Source organism: Mustela erminea, chromosome 14 (genome assembly GCF_009829155.1).
Source record: "Mustela erminea isolate mMusErm1 chromosome 14, mMusErm1.Pri, whole genome shotgun sequence".
NCBI classification, from domain to species: Eukaryota; Metazoa; Chordata; class Mammalia; order Carnivora; family Mustelidae; genus Mustela; species Mustela erminea.
The window spans coordinates 52,292,418-52,310,606 of NC_045627.1; the positions used below are offsets into that span (position 1 = coordinate 52,292,418).

The window sequence follows — 18,189 nt, forward strand, 5'->3', positions numbered from 1 at the left end:
AGAAGGTCCAAGTCATCTGCCCTCTCCCCAAACAGATTTCTTAACACATACAAGTGCGCAAGAAAATGGAAAGATCCAATTTCCATAGTTGGCTTTATTTTAAAAGACAAAAGCAGCTGCTCAAACTCTGATATTTTGGGAGGCAGGACGGAGCTGATTCTCAGAAAGGAAGCGCTGTCATTACCTGCTGAAGAGTAAACGTCGTCCGGTTCCGGCGCTGTTTTCTGCGCAGAAACCCATCATCGAAATCTCCTGGAGAGTGGTTGCCAAAGGGTGCAGTGCCTACTGGGAGTAAACTGAGTCAGCCTGGCCAGAGGGCCTCCCTGGCCTCACACCGACCCTGGACACACATGGACACACACGTTCGTTGGGAAGCATCTCCAGGGAGAGTCCAGAGCATCTTCCTCTGCTGCAGTCCTGGGAGCCCCTCCTTTTCCACTCTCTCATGCTCTCTCCCCTCCAGTAACCTTTGACTTTAGGCCCAACTATGCTTATTTTGTAGGGCATGTGGCAACCTTCTCCCCTAAGAAGGCCAAATCTGCTTCTTGTGAAATTCTGGGCTCTGGGCCAGGAAACATCACTGGCTTGGGGCAGTGCGTTCCCCTGTCCTTTGACTTCCAGCTGCACCTGCATCCAGTGTGCCTTGATCCCATGCCCTGCCTCGGATTCTTTCATAGAAACCTCCATGTCTCCTGTTTGCTCACCTGTTCGTTTGCTTTCCCTTGTTTCTATAAACAACAAAGCTGAACGGCTGGGGGAGGGAGAGGAAAGAAAATGCCAAGAGCTTTCACTGTACATTTCTCCTAGAACTTCAGGACACAAGGAGGTAAGAAGTTTATAAATGAATATTAATTACTGTTGGTCACAGCTCATCAGCACCATAGTGGATCTGTTATATAGATGTCAATTAACAAGAGGTCTGCACCAAGAAGCTAGTGTCCTGAATTCCAAGTAGACTTAGGCAGGGCCACTCTCAAAGGGCACCCCACCCTCTCTGGCCAGGCTCATAAAGGAGCCACTGCTCTCGCTTCCCTGAAAAGAAAGGCATCCTTTCCACCATCCTCCTCCCCAGCAGCCTCCAAAACTGGTATAAAGCCAGAACAGAGTTTGGCCCCAAATGTGCATTCAGGTCATTTTCCTAATATGCACCATTTACTCGACAGTTGCAATGGCTTCTTAGAAAAACGAATGAGCAAGTTCCCATTAACCAGTGAATGCTGTAGCTGCCATGCGATTTGGTCTCAGAAGGACCGTAGGTTCGGCATTAGGACCTGGCAAGCCACACGGGCAAACTCCCTCAGAAAGACCTCAGTCCCAAGGAAGCAGAGTCCTCTGGGCTTTTAAAAATTCTGTCGAATAAGGGGGTCCCTCCTGCTTATTATTCTGCTCCCCACTGCCCCATCTTTTGCCACAATACCCCAGTCTCTCCTGAAGCCTGCCCCTCCAGCTTCTTGTCCAAATTGCACTTTTCTTCAAAACCCTAGTTACAAAGATTTCTCTCCAGCTTGTTGGCAACTTCAAAGGGATAGCCTCAAAGCAGCCTTATTTCCATTATTTTGCAGGAAACCAAACTGTCTCCCTTTGATTGGTGAGGATGGAATGCCGACTCTGAGATGCTCCAAACATTCTATCTACCTCACCCTTCTAACTTACACCTGCTGGTCCGAAATTTTTCTACAATGTGTGGATATATTATCTGTAATTGAAACACTGTGAGCCAAATTGGATCCTAAAAAAGGCTGATGGGCCACCAAATTAATAAGAACAAACAGAAAAGAGAAAAAAAATGAGAAGAGGCTTTTTAGTTTAAAACAAGTAGAATTTTAAAAAAAATTAAAATTAAGTAGAAATGTTGATAGTATGAAAATGTTAAACCCTGCCAATAATTAAACAAAACAATGAACTATTATTTTCAACATTTTAACCAAAAAATGAATAAATAAATAAGGTACATAATGATACCTAATACAGTTAAGAGTGTAAGAAAATGTGTGTGTCCATTAACCTTCTGTAGGCACATTAATGGCTGGAGCCTTATTAGAGGGTAATTTGACAATATTCATCAAAGATTTAAGTGAACATATACATATTTAATCTATGAATTACATAAAGTGTGCCAAAATAGAAAAAAAGAACATTCCTGGCAACATGATAATAAGAAGAAAAAAACTGGAAACAGCCGAAGTTCCCACCAGTACAACATATAATGGAATATTACACAACTGTTTAAAAGAAATCAGTAGATCTGTGTGTATATATATTGATATGGAATAATTTCCAAAACCTATGTTACAAGGTAAAAAAAGCAAAGTCCTAAAGGACATGGCAGTATGATCTCAGCAGAAAAAAATGCATAACATATAGAAAGAAAAAGTGTGTTTTTCTTGAAGGAATCACAAGAAACCAAAAATAGGGAATATCTTTAGAAAAAAAGGGGAAAGGAAGGAGGATTTCACTTCTCAATGTGGAGGTCTCTGTTCTATTTGAGTTTCCTAAGCAGGTATAGGTAGTACTTTTTAATTCAATATTAGTACAATTATCTGAGAAGTGAGATGATGAACCATGCTTTGCTTTCTTCTTTATGCCTCTCTAGATTAATAACGAATAAAAATTAAAAAGCTCCTGGGCTGAGGGAGATGTCATATTCCAAAGGCCTGTTCTCAGCCTTTCCATGTGCAGCAGATTACCTCCTCCTCGGCACCACTAAACTGATACAAAACAACAACAGCAACAAAAAACTCCTTTCTGCAAAACTAACTCAGAAACACATTTGCAGAGGGATAAAAAGGTTCTTAAAGATCCATCTCCTTTTCTTCTGGTCCTAGCGCTCAGAATCAGCACTGAGGGGGGAACGTGCCTGGGGTGTGGGAAGGAAAGGTGGGCAGCCAACAGCTCAGAGCCCTGGGACCATGATCAGCCAAGCCAGGACTCATCCTAAGTGACTTCTGCAAACCCACCCTGCAAACAGGCTTTTCCCCTAAGTTATCTAAGCAGCCCACCACCTGCTAAATACTCACTTCTTGGCCTCGCCCCAGCCCTTTAACCTAAAGAGTGGGCTATGTCGTACCCATCAGTCCAAACCCTGGGTTCAGAAGCACAGAAATGGTGTGTCCTCCACACATGCAAAGGTCCCTCTGGGCCTGGGGTGTACTCCGGACATGCACCTCATAAAACGGGGCAGCATGGGTCCTTCGAGATTAAAGGAGGCGAAGTGCAGGCAAATATCTGGTCTTGCCTTCTTCAGAATGCTGACTGAGCTAGTAGGGCTTAAACACGGATCCTTAGCCTCCTTTAGAAAATTCTACTGAACTCTTAAAAGCTTCCATGGTTAAGACAAAAACAAACTTCCTGAGATCCCTGGGCATGCTGGCCAGCCGAGGCTTAGCGACTACTCCTGGTAAAAGGAGACAAGGTGGACAGTGCCTCACCGCCTTTGCCCCCACATGCCTCCCTCAATTTCCTGGCCTCCCAAATGCTCCCACCCCACAAATAAATCAAAGGAGTAGGTTATCAAAGCCGAGTCCTGGTATGGCTCCCAGGTATAAAAGTTCTAATATCCCACTGCTGAGATGCCTGCTCTGAGGAAGATGCTATTAAAAGTCCGGATGATGCCTATGCAAGGGGTCCCTGGGGGGGGGGGGGACAAGAGAGTCAAGCTGTCCCCTTCTCACAAACCTACTCCCACCTAACAATCCAGAGCCAACACCACATGAGGGATCTTGAGGCAAAAATGCCTTCTAAGGCCTGGGGACCCTCAAAGTCTCAAACCCTGGCCATGGGGCTTCCCCTGGGAGTGGGGAGCGGTTGGCCACTGGGCTCAAGAAACCCAGTGAGTCACAGGGGAGGAGCCAGGCCAGGGCACTTGGGGGTGGTGGTGGGCAGGGCCACCTAGTTCCAGAGGGCAGTGGTGGCCCAGAACAGATGTTAAAGCTTTCCTGAGCAGGAGAGCTCCCTCCTCCAAGCCAGAGCAGTCTAGTCATGGGTCTTTCATAGTTCATGGTTGGTGACAGGACTACGAGGCCCAACTCCCTAGTCCACCTTGGCTTTTCGGGATGTTTGCAAAACACCGTGAAAGATTGATGCGGCCCCCAGGGCGGGGGAGACCCGATTAGAGGCGTGACACCAGCATCTGTGCTGGGAGGACCCGGCGCGTCCCTGCTGTGAAAATAGCCTGGGGCCAACCGGCCCTGGCGGGGAGGGAGGTGGGAGGCAGGTGGCGACAGGGCGGAAGGCTGGAGTGGGATGTAGGAAAGAGGCCACGGGCGCCCGTCCACTGCCTGGCGGCTGCAACCCTCGCAGAGCGGGAACCCAACCATCCACCCGCCACGCAGCCGCCCGGGAGCTTTCTGGCCACCGCCGGTCGGTTCGGAGCAGCCTCAGGCGCGGCGCTTACTCACCCTCTAGCTGCGGCGGACAGTGGAAATAAAACATCGCCGACGGCCGGGTCAGCTGGACGGCGGGGCCTGGGGAGGGTGCCCGCTAGACCGACAAGGTGCGCGTAGCTCCGGCCTGGCTGCAAAACAAACAGCGATAGAGTCTAAGTCTCCCTCTGCCCGCGCCCCAGACTGGCCCTAGTGAGCACTGGGCGCCCTCCTCCCGGAAGCCACCCTCCCCCCCCCATGCCTTAAACCCACTGTGGGGACTGGAGGCGACAGGGCAACGCCGTCTCAAGCCCGGTCCCCGTGGGACAGCCCATCGCTTCGGGTCCACCTCCCAGATAGCGATGTCCCCACCTTGGCCCCAACACCAAACCCGGCAATCTGGCTCCCCGCTCTCTGGGGTCCCCGCCGCAAGCCCGGCACCCAGGCCGCCGCAGCCGGGTCCAGCGAGCGCGCCAGGCCATCTGTGCGAGCGGCAGCCTGGGGCCGGGAAGGCAGCGGAGCCCGAAGTCCGGGCGCGCTGGGCCGGGTGAGTGGGTCGGGAGCCGTGCGTACCTCGGCGGGCTGCGGACGAGGAAGGCCGGAGCGTGACCGCCTCCGGTCACGCCGGGATCGGCTGGAAGCGGGCGGGGCTCGGCGTGGCTGGCGCCCGCAGGACCAGAAAGTGACTCGGGAAGTGGCCAGATGTCTTGCTGTCTGTCTACAGCGCGCGCCGCCGCTCAGCACTCGCCTTTATAATCTCACGCATAATTGGCCTTAATCTGATTATTTCCAGCGCTGTCTACAGCGAGTAACTTGGATAGGTCTATTGGGCCTTACAAATGGCCCACGTGGTGTAAAAAAAAAAAAAAAATCCATCATTTCTCAGCAAACATCAGAAATGTTTTTCTTCTTTTAAAAGAGGATAGAAACAAACACCATTGCCACCACCCCAAAAAAGGCGTTATTTTTTCAACACGCCACCCACACCCACCCCTCGTCCCATCTGACTCAAACCTTTTCTCTCGGTGAAAGCTTGGATTTGGGCTCGCCCTTGTCAAAGGCCCAGCGTCTCTCGGGCTGCGAATTGACAAAGCGCTGCTAATTGTAGCCAGCGGATGGGTTTTTGGGGGGACTCTTTGCACACGGCTTCCCTTTCCAGGCGACCGTACAAAAGGAAAGTTTGATTTTGTTCTCAGCAAGGGGTCCCTGAATTTATGTTCGTTTCTCAATGCAAATGATATGCGGTGGGACCCTTCGCAATTACTTTTAAAATGCATCCGAGGCAGACACTCAGCGGAGAGAGACCGCCCTTCCCTCTGCCTGGGTGAAAATTAAACTCTAAAGTACCGGGCTGAAATTTTCAAGTCAGGGGCGCGGGATTGGATCAAATCACATAAACTGCAAAAAAAAGCAAGTCTAATGGCGCATAATTGGTTCTGTAATAGCATTACACCAGGATAATAGCCCGTTACGGCCCCCTGCACTATTAAGTGCTTCCCTGGCGGAAAGCCTTTATGATATTAAAGGGGGAATATAATGATATTTTGGTTATTAAATGCGTGTAATTAATTTATGCACCACTGAAAATAAAGTTGGTATTATGACCCACTCAAGATGCATCAGAAGATGCAAGTCAGACAACTGTTGATAAGTTCTGGTGTCTGTGTTCCGTCTAGACTGCTGATTTTATTTTGGGACGATGGCTTCTTGGACAGACTGCATAAATTGAATATTTTATAAACATTCTAGTGCTGCGTTCGGGAGCCCTGGCGAGGCGGTGGGTCGGGTCCCTGCACCGCCTGGGATCCAGCCTTGATCTTAAAGACACAGCGTGTTGGAAACAAAAGGCCTGGTGGGCCCACACGTGGACACCGCCGCTGGCGAGGCTTGTAGAGCTGAAAGGCAGAGTGCCTCGGAACTGGGCGGCCGATGGACAGCCCTCCGGAAACCAGTGAGAGGAAGACGGGGCACTTCTCCAGCAGAGGCAAGTTAGGGCCCGGGGCACTTCAGCTGTCCTTCCTGGCTCAGCCAGCCCCGCTCGAGGAGTCGGCGGCGACATAGGGAAGAAACCTCTGGAAACTCTGGCTCAGTTGAAGGCGGAGAGAGCCCTCACTGCCAGTTCCGCCAGGGTCACCGACTCCGCCAGTCCAGGCGGCGAGCCCCGGGGAACACCCCTGCAGGTCTAGGAGGCCGGTGCGGTAGCAGGAGGGACTGGTCGGGCAGCAGAGAGCGCCGTTTCCACTTCATCCAGAGAGAGCTGGAGCCCCAAGTGCGGACCCTGTGTCAACCCAAGCCAAGAGGCTCCGCGCGCTCTCTGTGTCCCTCCCTGTGTCACTCAGAGGACCCTATCCTCTGGAGCTATTTCAAAGAGCCTGAGGCTACCCTGGCATGCCCGGGTCTGGCAAATCTCCCTCAGGTTCCCATCTGCCCTAGGCGGCAGCTCCCCGCCTGCACACCCTGTGCGCTCCAAGAGCGGGTGCTCGTCAGGCGAGTTGAGGAAGGTATCCCGGAGGGCTTGGCCAAGATGCTCCAGTCGCACCTGGGTATCTGTGCGGGAACCCGCAGCACCAGGCGCCCGGGGCGCCGCATTGGCCCCCAAAGCTAACGAAGTCCAAGCCCCAGTCTCAGCTCTCCATCCCTCACATCCGCCGGAGCAGATTGCCAACAAGTCTCAGAGATGTCCCAGGAACTGGACACGCTCATCCTGCATCTGCGGGCAGCACATTCCCCGCGCCTACGGACCAGTCAGAACCCTGGACAGCGGCACCGGACCCTGCAGGGCGGCGGAGGGAAAAGAGGCGGGTCCCCAAGGCCCCCGGGGCTCTGGGCTACGCAGCAGTGGGACCCGCCCTGCCGGATCCCAGGCTTCGGGGGACTGATCAAACCTGAGGAAGTTAACTTGGGACGCGCTCACCGCGCTCAGTGAAGGACCGAACTCTGGGCGCCGCAGCCCCACGCGCTGCTCCTGCCCTGTGGCTCCAGCCGGGAAGGGGCCGGCCTCGAGTCGCCGCCTGACCCTCGCCTTACGAGCGTCCCCGACGCGAGCCTGGCCGTCCCCCTGGAGGGACAACTAGCCAGGCTGCCGGAAAACACCCACCTCGCGCGGGACTTGTAGTCAGCTCGGGACCGTCCGCCTCGCCTCGCCCAACTTCCCTCTGCTGAGCCGCGAGACCGGCTCCTTTCTGTTGGCAAAACAGCGAATAAACAAACAGCCAAGCAAGGTAGAAACGAAAGCCTACTGCAAACTTTGATGACGCGAGCCCCCTTTTTGATTCCGATTGTCTCCGACACTCGGCCTCCAAAGGTGACTAATATGTATTCGCTACGGTCCCCCTCCCCCACCAAAAAGGGCGTTTGAAACGAAAAGGTTATTTTTCCTTAATTCTTGTGCGGTAAAATGTATTTTTCAATTAACCAAATTCACCGATCTGTCCCGCTTGGACACTCTGATAATTTACAACCTAAAAGTGTACTTTCTTTATCTAAAGACCAAGGTGACTGCTTTTAATTTTCTCTAACCTCTTTACACTTGATGTTCACCAGACTCATAATGTTAATTGGCTTCATATACGGATCATCAGTTTAATGAAGAAATAAATCCTGTGTTGCTTTATGTTTTAACAGTGATTGCTTTAATGAGGAATGTGACGTGTTCCAAAATCAAAGCTGCAGGAGACATTAGATGGGGCTTCTATTAGGACGGAAATGCTTATTTAAAGTTAAAACCACGGGTCATATTTCAACAGATTCTTACACTGCTGGCCCTCCCCACCCCGACCTGGGTTGCTTCCAGCCTCTGGAAGGAGACAATTCTGTGGTTGGTCCTCAACGCTCCTTCTTCTCCCTATTTAATTCACAACAGCCACAGAGTCTCCCTTCCTTCTGAGTCATTTTCTGGTTACTAAACAGGCGAGCTACTCCTGTCCAGCAGAGCACAGAGAAGCCAGAATAGGGTGGATTGCTCAGCTTGGAAGGTTGTTCACTTTTTAAAAAATAAAACAAAGTGGGAAGAGAGTGTCACACACTCCCTAAGATGTGTGTACAGATGTGGTTTCCGCACCCCTCTTCCCAGTGCGTCTCTACCACTGAAAATGCAAGCCTCCACTCCTAAAAGCAGACAGCTCCCCTTTAGGCCGAGTGGGCTGCTGCTGACCCACTGCCCCCTGAAAATGTCTGCAGGGGATGTGCTTGGCTCCCGCCTGGGTGATGGAAATTTTACATCTTTACATCAATTAATAGCAGAGTAAATCTGCTTTCTCTAATGGGTGTTTGATTTTTCTAATTTTAAGCTTGTTCTGTGAAGGGAAAACTGTCATCTCAAAAACACTAAGAGCAGCAATAAAATGTTAGAAATTGGAGTATCTATACCTGAAAGCCCTAAATTGTCTTTCAGTTCAATTATGAGTTATTTTAAATTGATTCCTGAAAAGAATCCCAAATCCTTAGAAAATGCAGAGATTTGAGACTCCAGGTTATGTCTCAACCATCACACATGGTACTCATTTCTTACCATTGTTCTGTTTTGGGGAAACTAGAGAAACACTTCAAGATGTCACTGTCAACATCTTTTGAGCTGGATACATGAACATATGTTGGATTTGACATCTCAGTTATGCTCAGAAGAGATTTTCCCCAACCTTCCTTTTAAATTTGGTTTAACAGAAACAATCTCAGTAAACATGGTTTAAAACCATAACAATATCTCTATTTTCAGGGAGGGGGTAAAGAACCACACTGAATTCCTAATTATGTGATTTAGAGGATCTGGGTGATTTGTAATGTTGTTTTATTATTAAATTTTTTTAAAGCCTCCCTGGTGTAATCCCCAGTGGTCACCCAGCTCTCCCAAGGCAGAACGTGAAGCGTAAGCGTGCTCCGTATGGACATCACATATTCTCTACTTGTCAGCTAATCTGTTGTCATTTTGTAGTTTTGGAAATTGCCAAGAACACTTGAGTTAGCTAAACATGATAGGATATGTGGGGGGGAGGGGGGAACAGCAGCTAATTGAAATTCCAGATGAATAGGGAACTATGAACAGAAAAAAATATACATACAACAAGATATAGATATGCATTTTATTATCTTGGAAATTTCCTATCATTCATTAGTTTTACTGTCATGTAAAAGTAATAGCAACCACTAAAATGCAAGCCAACTTCCACTAGTTTCATCCACGATGACCACAGGACCAAGCGTATTCCCATGTGGTTCCCAGGGAGCCTTTCTGCTCAGCTCAAAACGGTCTAATCCTCCCAGGGTAACAAAGCACCGTACCTGACTCAGCACCACCCCCTACGGGGTCCCTGCAGAGTCCTGCATACTAGCTTCATAAACAGGGCACACTTGAGAAGGCTGCTCATTCTTGCAGGAACTCCTTGACTTCCTCTGAGAAAGGACTTGGAAAATGTCTACATCAAGTGCTGGTGAGGGGGTTCAAAACAGCGCTAGACGATGTTCAGGACAGTGAAACTATCCTGAGTGATACTGTGGCAGTGGGTACATGCTATTATACTTTTGTCAAAACCTATCGAATGGACAACACCAGCAAGGAAACCTAAAATAGACTATAGGCTCTGGATGATTATGACATGTCAATACACACTCTGGTGAGGGGTGTTGATAGTCGGGAGGCTGTGCACCTGTAGGACAAGGAATAGATGGGAACTCTCTATAATTTCTGCTCAGTTTGGCTGTACATTGAAAACTGCTCCAAAAAATAAAATCTATTTTTTTAAAATAAAAGGAAAAAAAGTGCTGAAAACAATGCCCACCACGTAGTAAGCACTCAGTAAACACCAGCTATGATGGTTCTACTATCATTATTATTATTGCCCTGACACTCCTTATAGTCCAGCAGGGGACACGTGCATGGAGAGGGACTCCCCGGTGCTGCTTTAAGTACTAATAGATGGTACATGCCTTCTCTGGCTGTCTCCAGGATGGGTCCACGTTGGGCCAAAAAGCACCACCCTGGGGAGAGCTTCTCTGCAGCTCCCCATCCTACCTACCTGGCAGTCGGCCACACTTGCTTCCTTGTATTTTTTCCTTCTTCCTTCCGCATTGTCAGGTTTGTTGAGTTGCACTCAGTACAAAGCTATTTGACTAGAAAACTTAAGCCAAGGGCTCAACTGGATCAAGGGTATTTTCTTTGGCCAACAGAAATTTTTTTAGAAATTCCAGTGGAGGGCGCCTGGGTAGCTTAGTGGGTTAAGCCTCTGCCTTTGGCTCAGGTCATGGTCTCAGGGTTCTGGGATCGAGCCCTGCATCAGGCTCTCTGTTCGGCGGGAAGCCTGTTTCCCCCTCTCCCTCTGCCTGCCTCTCTGCCTATTTGTGATCTCTATCTGTCATATAAATAAATAAATAAATAAATAAATAAATAAATCTATTAAAAAAAAAAAAGAAAAGAAAAAGAAAAGGAAATTCCAGTGGATTGCCTTAGACTGAACATGTCAACCCTGCTTAGCCACAATTCCTACTCTTCCACATGTCCTCCATGTCACTTTTTGTGTTTGTGTGACCCACCTGGTTCCTGTAGGCATCTGACTTTCTTACCTCTCACATAAATTCTGCATGAGTCTATCATGATTTTCAGACTGATGATGACTTCTTGTCGAGTGTTCGGATGGGAGGGGACACAAAGTCCGTAGCCTCTTGAGTTCCAGAGTTTAATTCAGTCCAATTCAACAAGCCTATATCTAGCATTTATTCTGTGCTAGGCGCAAACAACACAGACAGGAACTTTTGGCCTTGGGAGCCAGCTCCCAGAGATTCTGGCTAGGAAAGGAGATGAGATAGCAGGAAGAAAGGAATCTGGCACTATCTGGTACCACAGGAAAAGCCACTGGATTCCCTGGGCCCTCTTTCCCCTGCCTTAGAACCTTTCTGGAAGGGCAGCTCTCAGAATACAGGTAACCCCCTAACCCTAAACCTAAGCCTAACCCTAACCCTCACTGGGGGAAGGATCCTCACATTCATGTATCCTCATGCAGCTTCGGATGGAGAAGTGTCCTCCTTCCCCCAAGGCCCACAGAGAGCCTTGCCAAACCTTAGCATCAGCCTCCAGCTCCCTGCTTCTCAGTTCCAGCTGCAGTGAGAACCCTGGGGGACTGCATCACACATCTGTCTGGGATATGTCCTACAGGTGCACCTACAGTTTCAATTTTTAAGATCCCAACATCCAAGACTATTTTGATGGATCTCCTGGAGTTCCTGGCTTGGAGCAAAATCATTTAATAAACATTTGGTTGGTAAGCCTAGCTGACTATTATTAAAAATGTAATAATGAATTGCAAACAAGAAAATGAAACCAATCCAAGGAAATCTCAAATAAGATCCAGCCAAAAATAGAAGAACGTTCTCAGTCTCCAAGTCTACATTATCTCACCAATAAACCTAGGAAAAATAACTTTCAAGGTCAGCTCTTTGGTGCAAAACAATTCCCCATAAGAATGAATAACAGAGCTGTAGAAGAAGAGTGGGAGCATAGAGTGAACAACTTGCAGGTAGCAACCAGCAGAAACACGACTGGAGGCCACCCTCACAGCCCAAGCCCCAGCGCTGGTCGCTACATTCTCTTTAAAAAGACAGGCTTCTCTTGAAACAAAACACGCAGTCAACTGCCCATGCTAAGTGCTCAAAAAATGTGCAGAATGTAATTCTGTAGCGTAATATCAAAGATAAGAAATAAGTTAGCTACATGAATGATTAGTAAACACAATGAAACCTTCCAGTTTCTAAAAGATTTGAATTATGTAAACATCTCCAGTGGGAGGGGAGTGGGTTTTTGATCAGGTGGACTGGGTGTCAAATCTGGCTTCTTCCTAAGCCCCCCTTTCCTCATCGACAAAGTGGGATTGACCGGGTCTACCCTGCAGTTATTCGGCCCAGCCACCTGTAGCTTCTTCTCCACTTTCTACCACCCACACACACAAAGTAGGTACCTACCTCATAATTGTGACTTCCCTGTGATACCTTTGCAAACCTGGATTCATCAGACCCTACCTCTTCCCTTCGACCAGCCCACTCCTACCCACGATCAGAGCCCATGCCTCCAGGACGCTGGTCCCCCAACCCGCCTGCCCCACTGTTCCATTTGTGCTCTCTGGTTCTCTCTTCGTGACTTGGTTTGCCATCACCTTGCCTAGCACGGCCAGGCCATGTGTATACAAGCTGGTGTACTTCTCTGCACACACTAATAAGGTACTCACTGCCTCCCTTTTCTCTTGCTGGCCTCAGTTTCATCCAACTGCAGGCTCTCAGCGTATATTTAAATCCCAACATAAATATTTATTGAATGAAATTGACCGATGTCTGAGCAAGGCTGGTACTGGCAGTTTCCACCTCTCAGCCTCGGGACCAGTGTAGCCCACAGCACCCCTCAGACCAACCAGGTAAGGGGCAAAGCTCAGCACCACACACTGAGACACACTAGGAGCATTCCTTGTTTACCTGTCTAGACACTCATTTCTTCATTCATCCCACGAATAACTGTAGAGCACCAGTTTTGTGCCAAGTAGCCTTCAGGGAAGGCACCTGTAAACAAGACCCCAGAGACCTAGGAGATTAGCATGTCAGGAAAGCCTCTCATAAGCCCTATAGCAGAGCTTGCCAAAGCCAGGTCTCCAGGAGACAGGCTGCACCCCTGAAAAGGACCCCAGGTGTTCACAACTGCCCCCACCATCTCCAGCGGCTCAGTCCAGGAAGTCCCAGCCAGGAGGAATGAGCTCAGGCAGCTGCAGAAGGGCAACTGGTGCAGACGGACGGGCGTCCCCTTTGCTGGGAAGGTGGTGGTCCCCAGTACAGCCCTTCACCTCCCAGTGTCCCTCCTATAGCCCAAACATTCCTGTTCTCCTCCAGCAGATGCTCACTGAAATCCATGCTTGTGTCAGCCTGATGCTAGGAACGAGAGAAAATAAATGTCTTTTCTTTCACCATTCTTAAAAACTTTTAATATGATATATGTGGTGGTGGTGGTTTTACTTGCTAATATAGTAATAGTAATATAGTAATCAAGTAGATGCCGTGAAGGTAGAGAGCAGGTCAGTGTGGGTTCGTCATGATATCCTAAGCACTTAGCCCAATGCCTGGCACCCCGCAGACATGCAGGAAAGATCTGTTGGGTGCATAAATGAATAAGGCAAGATCTTCAGGCTCAAGTCTAGAGGGCAGAGACATGAACAGACGTTTGGCAATCAATGCCTCTCCCTGCAGTGCAGTCTTATGTCCTTTGATGCTCTCCGGGACAAGTCGGAGCATAAATAAGTACATGAGTCAAGAGCCAATCAATCGTCTCTTCGCTCTCATATCTCTTACCAGATGATGCTGCAAACCTCTCAGCAGTCCCAGCGGTCACCTCCAAGGTGGTCAGGAGTGGCTCACAGTTTGCAAAGCAAGGCGGATGTGTTGTCCAGTCGTGCAGGAGCGGCTACGACGGTATGGGAGCGCTCTCCTAGGCTGTGTTGCCAACCTTCACTCACACCCCTGCTGCTAGAGCCTTCCGTCTCCCCACCATGCAGCCTGAAGTAGTAGAAGGGACATGGCGTTCTGTGTCCAAAATCCCTGTCGCTACTTTCCAGCTCTGGAGTCACCTGAACTTTTTGAACATCCGTGTTCTCGTCTGCAAAAGAAAATGATTCCCATCGCAGAAGAAGCCATTTATGAAGCGGTAAAGCGCCTTGTGAATGTGGTGATGGCAGCACACATGGTCTCCCTCTCATTAAGCTAAAGTGGGGCGGGGAGGAGAGCGAGTCACAACCTTCTCTCCTGCTCTTCTGCCAAGATCCCAGCAAGCCTGACTTTGCCCCCGCCTCCTGCCCCCCACCCCAAGTCCTGCCTCCCCCTGGCAATACCGAGGCTGAACCCTGCCCTGTCCAAGGAAGGGATGCCTACCTCCTCCCCCATCAGCTGCAATGAGTGGTGTGGTGGGGGAGATGGAAATAGAGAATGAGTTTAGGGGAGGGAAACCCTGGTGTCTTACTTGATGCAGAGGTTGCCACCTGTCTATCACTGGAAGAGTTTCTGTATTTGACCAGTATTGATATTGGCTTTATTTTATATTACATTTTATATTATTTAAAATGTGAAAACAACTGTACAGAATCCAACTGGCCAAGATCCAGACCCTGCCCCTTCGTAGCATCTCACCCCTTCACACAGTGATGATTTCTGTCTGACCTCTGAAGGCATCTGAATTTACAGCCCCTGGATAAATTTTTTTTTAAGTAGTGGGCTTATGGCTGACTTGCCTTTTACTGTATTCTTCAGAAAAAGTTGTCTAAGGGGAAAAAAATCAATCCATCAATAAATTAAATGTTAAAATGTTTTCTAAATAGCACATAAGACAATAAACCCAAACCATCAATAATCACACAATCTAAGCATAACCATTATTAATATGTCATTCTATAGCTTGTGATATTTTACCTGAATTTACTGTATGCATACTTTTTAAAGAAAAAAAAAATGGGATCATACCATTATCTGGTTTTTTAGTGTCTTACTCACTTCACGATCTATTGTGACTATCTTTCCATGTCACTGCATGTTTCACAATATTCTTTGAGGTTCTATAGGTAGTTAGGACCTATGTCCAGGTACTGTAATAGAAACCCAAAATAGTGGCTGAAACAAGACAGTTTTTTTTCCCTTGTGGACAGCCAGTCTAGTATAGAGGCTGTGCTCAAGGAGATAAGCAAGACTTCCCTTAATCTGCTTTCTCCACTGTCACTTTGGTGTGGTCAAAGGAGGACCCATCGCAGGCCCAGGAGGACCCCTCTCTACATTAGCAGTGCAGCCTCCAGGCAGAATAGAAAAGGTGAGCAGATAGTACAGCCTTCACTGGAGGCTCAGGGCCTACTGATTGCACCTGCTACCTCCGCTCCCAACCCACTGGCCAGAGCTGTGGCCACGCCCTGCTGATTGGAGACTTAGAAATAGTTCTTATCTTGACATCTATGTGCCAGATAAATATCACGGTTTCTATCATTATGATATTGGGGGACAACTGTCCATTACTGCTACTATTTTACTTTGGGGACTATTACAGGAGATCCACACCCATGATAAATTTTCAGTAGACAAACTATTTTGAACAAAGAATAAGCATATTTAAATTTCATAAGAGCCATTCACACTTCTTCCCATTTCTGTGAAAGGTTATACTCATAAATATTTTGCTTTCTGGATTCCCTTCGACCTTGAGCACACTTCAGATCTCCACCTTTTATTTTTTTTTTTTAAGATTTTATTTATTTACCTGACAGAGATCACAAGTAGGCAGAGCAACAGGCAGAGAGAGAGAGGGAGAAGCAGACTCCCTGCTGAGCAGAGAGCCCGATGTGGGGCTCGATCCCAGGACTCTGGGATCATGACCTGAGCTGAAGGCAGAGGCTTTAACCCACTGAGCCACCCAGGTGCCCCTGGATCTCCACCTTTTAAAAGGGGACCAGCCTACATGGGTGGTAAACATCAGTGAGCATAGCCCCCAACTGAAAACCACATCCATCAGCCCCCTCTAGATGGTGGCGGTGAAGTTGGAGGCCCACAGGGTCTCAGGGGCAGTCTGGAATGTCAGGCACTCCTGGTGAAAAGTCCTAGGCCAAGGGATGGAAGTCTGGATGGAGACCCTGATCCTCTGGACAGGCTCTTAGGTAAAGAGGCTGGTTGAAGGTCACAAGCAGGAAACCTTAGGCAAAAGGACAGTGGGATGTGGGCTGGAATGCTGGAGAGGCAGGTCCTGAAACAGGCAGGAAGTTAGAGCATTTTTTTCCCAGGGCTGGGGCGAGAAATATTTACAAGATCAAATACCAGGGAAGTCCGGATCCCAGGTCACCGTCCCATTTCTCCCCAAGACAGGTTCATCTAGCAGTGTCCTGAGGACTTCCCCTAAATCCACTACACAACTCTGGTGGGTCTTAGAGGGGCTGCCACCCGCAGATGGGGCTCTCTATTTTACACCCCTACATCCTGGGTCACTGGTCAGCACAGCAAACTCTACAAAAATCTAAAGTCGGATTAGCTCCTGGTGCCCCAAAAGAAGACTGGGGAAGTGGAAGGAAGGAGGGTGGAGGAAATCCTGGCAGCCCACCTTGGGAAGCAGGGAAGGCATGGGGAAGGTCTCTCTCTGCATGCCTAGTTCTTCCGGCCCAATTTTCTCAAGTTTCTGGTTTCCTTGAGAAAGAGTTACCAAGCAACTGGGCGACTTCTGAAATGACTGCTGTCCTGAAGTCACATGGAGCCCCCCCAACCCAGAATCGCCCGTCCATGTCAGCCAGAACCAACAGTGGCCATCAGGTGGCACCAAACCGCAGAGGAGGGTAGCTCCTTCCTCTGAGGAGGGGGAGGGGGCGGGGGCGGGGAGCGGGGGGAGGGGACAACGAGTCAGCTTCCTGGACCGTCAGCAGAGCCCTTTCCAAACCCTCCCAGCCCCAGCCTGGCCAGCCTTCCCATCCTTGTCATTGTCCTTCTCTCTGGGTGGGAAGGCTTCGGACTCTGAGCCACACTTCATCCATCTTCAACTCAAAGTCATCTCTTCAAGAGATGCTCAGGGCCACCAGAGTCCCCACACCCCACTCTCCCCAACTCTCTGCCCATCTCCCGCTTTAATTTCCTTCTTTAGCCATCAACGCCTTCTCACAAGTTTTAATGGCACGTGCTTCGTGTCTTCTCCCTGAGAGCGCACGAACTTAATGGCACCGCCAGCCTCTGGCACAGGACCGGGCACACAGCACTTTGCTGACTGAACAAATCCCGCTCGTCCCCGGGCTGGACCCGTCGCCGGCAGCTCCTGGGCCCTTTGGCCACCCCCAGGCAGAACTTTCCACCACCAGAAGTTTGTTGCCCCGGAGAAATGTACCTTCTTCCCACAAAGACAACGTCTCCTTAATTATCCTGCTAATGATAAGCCCTTGCAGGCCTAGCTCTGCACCACCACCATGGCAAACCTCAGAGCCGTATGAAGTCCAAGATAAACAAATCCAATATATTTTGTTTTAATTATTGCTGTTTAATGGGCCATAATGAAACCATGGCGAGGGTGCACGAAAAGAGATCATTTAGAGCAGGCGCCGGACCGAGCTGCTGGGGAGTGAGGGCCTTGCTGCTCCGATTTCATTTACTGTAATCCCGACCGCCTCCCTGTGCCCAGAAACCCATCACTTATTCATCCCTCTCTGCCTTTGGCTCTGAGCCCGCCACCCCAGCAGGATGTCCGCCCTCGTGGAGAGCAACCAGGAACACGGGGACCAAGGGCACAATGGAAGTTCACCCTGGGCCGGGTGCCTAGGTGTGTCCCCTATACTCAGGGAAGCAGCAGGCAACTCTCAAAATAATTTCTGACAGTCAACAAGCCACACACAAAAGACATCTTTCTCTGTGTTCTCTCTCTCTCTCTCTTTTTTTAAAGATTTTATTTATTTGTCAGGGAGAGAGATAGAGAGAGCACAAGCAGGGGGAGCTGCAAGCAGAGGGAGAAGCAGACTCCGCGGTGAGCAGGGAGCCTGATGCAGGGATCGATCCCAGGACCCTGGGGTCATGACCTGAGCGGAAGCCAGATACTCAGCTGACTGAGACACCCAGGCATCCCTCTCTCTCTCTCTTAATCATTTTATGGGGTTAAACGATTTACCATACGCATATCGCTTCTATTCTATTGTATTTCTTTTGGGGTTCTTTTTATAGGGGGTCTTCTCATAGGTGCCTGTTTTTCTGTTGGAGGGCTCATAATTTGTCCTGGAGGATTAATGATTTGTAAGAATTCTAGATGCAATTAAGATTTTATTCTTCTGCTCGGTATCCACTTTGCAAACATTTTTCTTCGTTTTTCATG

At 49.0% G+C, this 18,189-nt stretch overlaps 1 protein-coding gene across 4 annotated transcripts in view; it reads right to left on the reverse strand.

Moving 5' to 3' along the window:
• The window catches only part of DRGX (dorsal root ganglia homeobox), a 32,131-nt gene extending 26,978 nt beyond the window's left edge, over window positions 1–5,153 (reverse strand). For 2 of the 4 annotated variants that reach the window (XM_032312859.1, XM_032312858.1), the window contains exons 1-3: window positions 4,935–5,153; window positions 4,398–4,513; window positions 185–282 (exon numbers count right to left, since the gene is read on the reverse strand). In XM_032312859.1, the coding sequence (XP_032168750.1) occupies window positions 185–282; window positions 4,398–4,431 (132 nt within the window). In that variant the 5' untranslated portion in view covers window positions 4,432–4,513; window positions 4,935–5,153. Of the gene's footprint in view, window positions 1–184; window positions 286–4,397; window positions 4,514–4,934 lie in introns of all 4 variants that reach the window. The other 2 variants (XM_032312857.1, XM_032312856.1) reach the window with 1 other exon arrangement.
• Window positions 5,154–18,189: the final 13,036 nt, after the last annotated feature.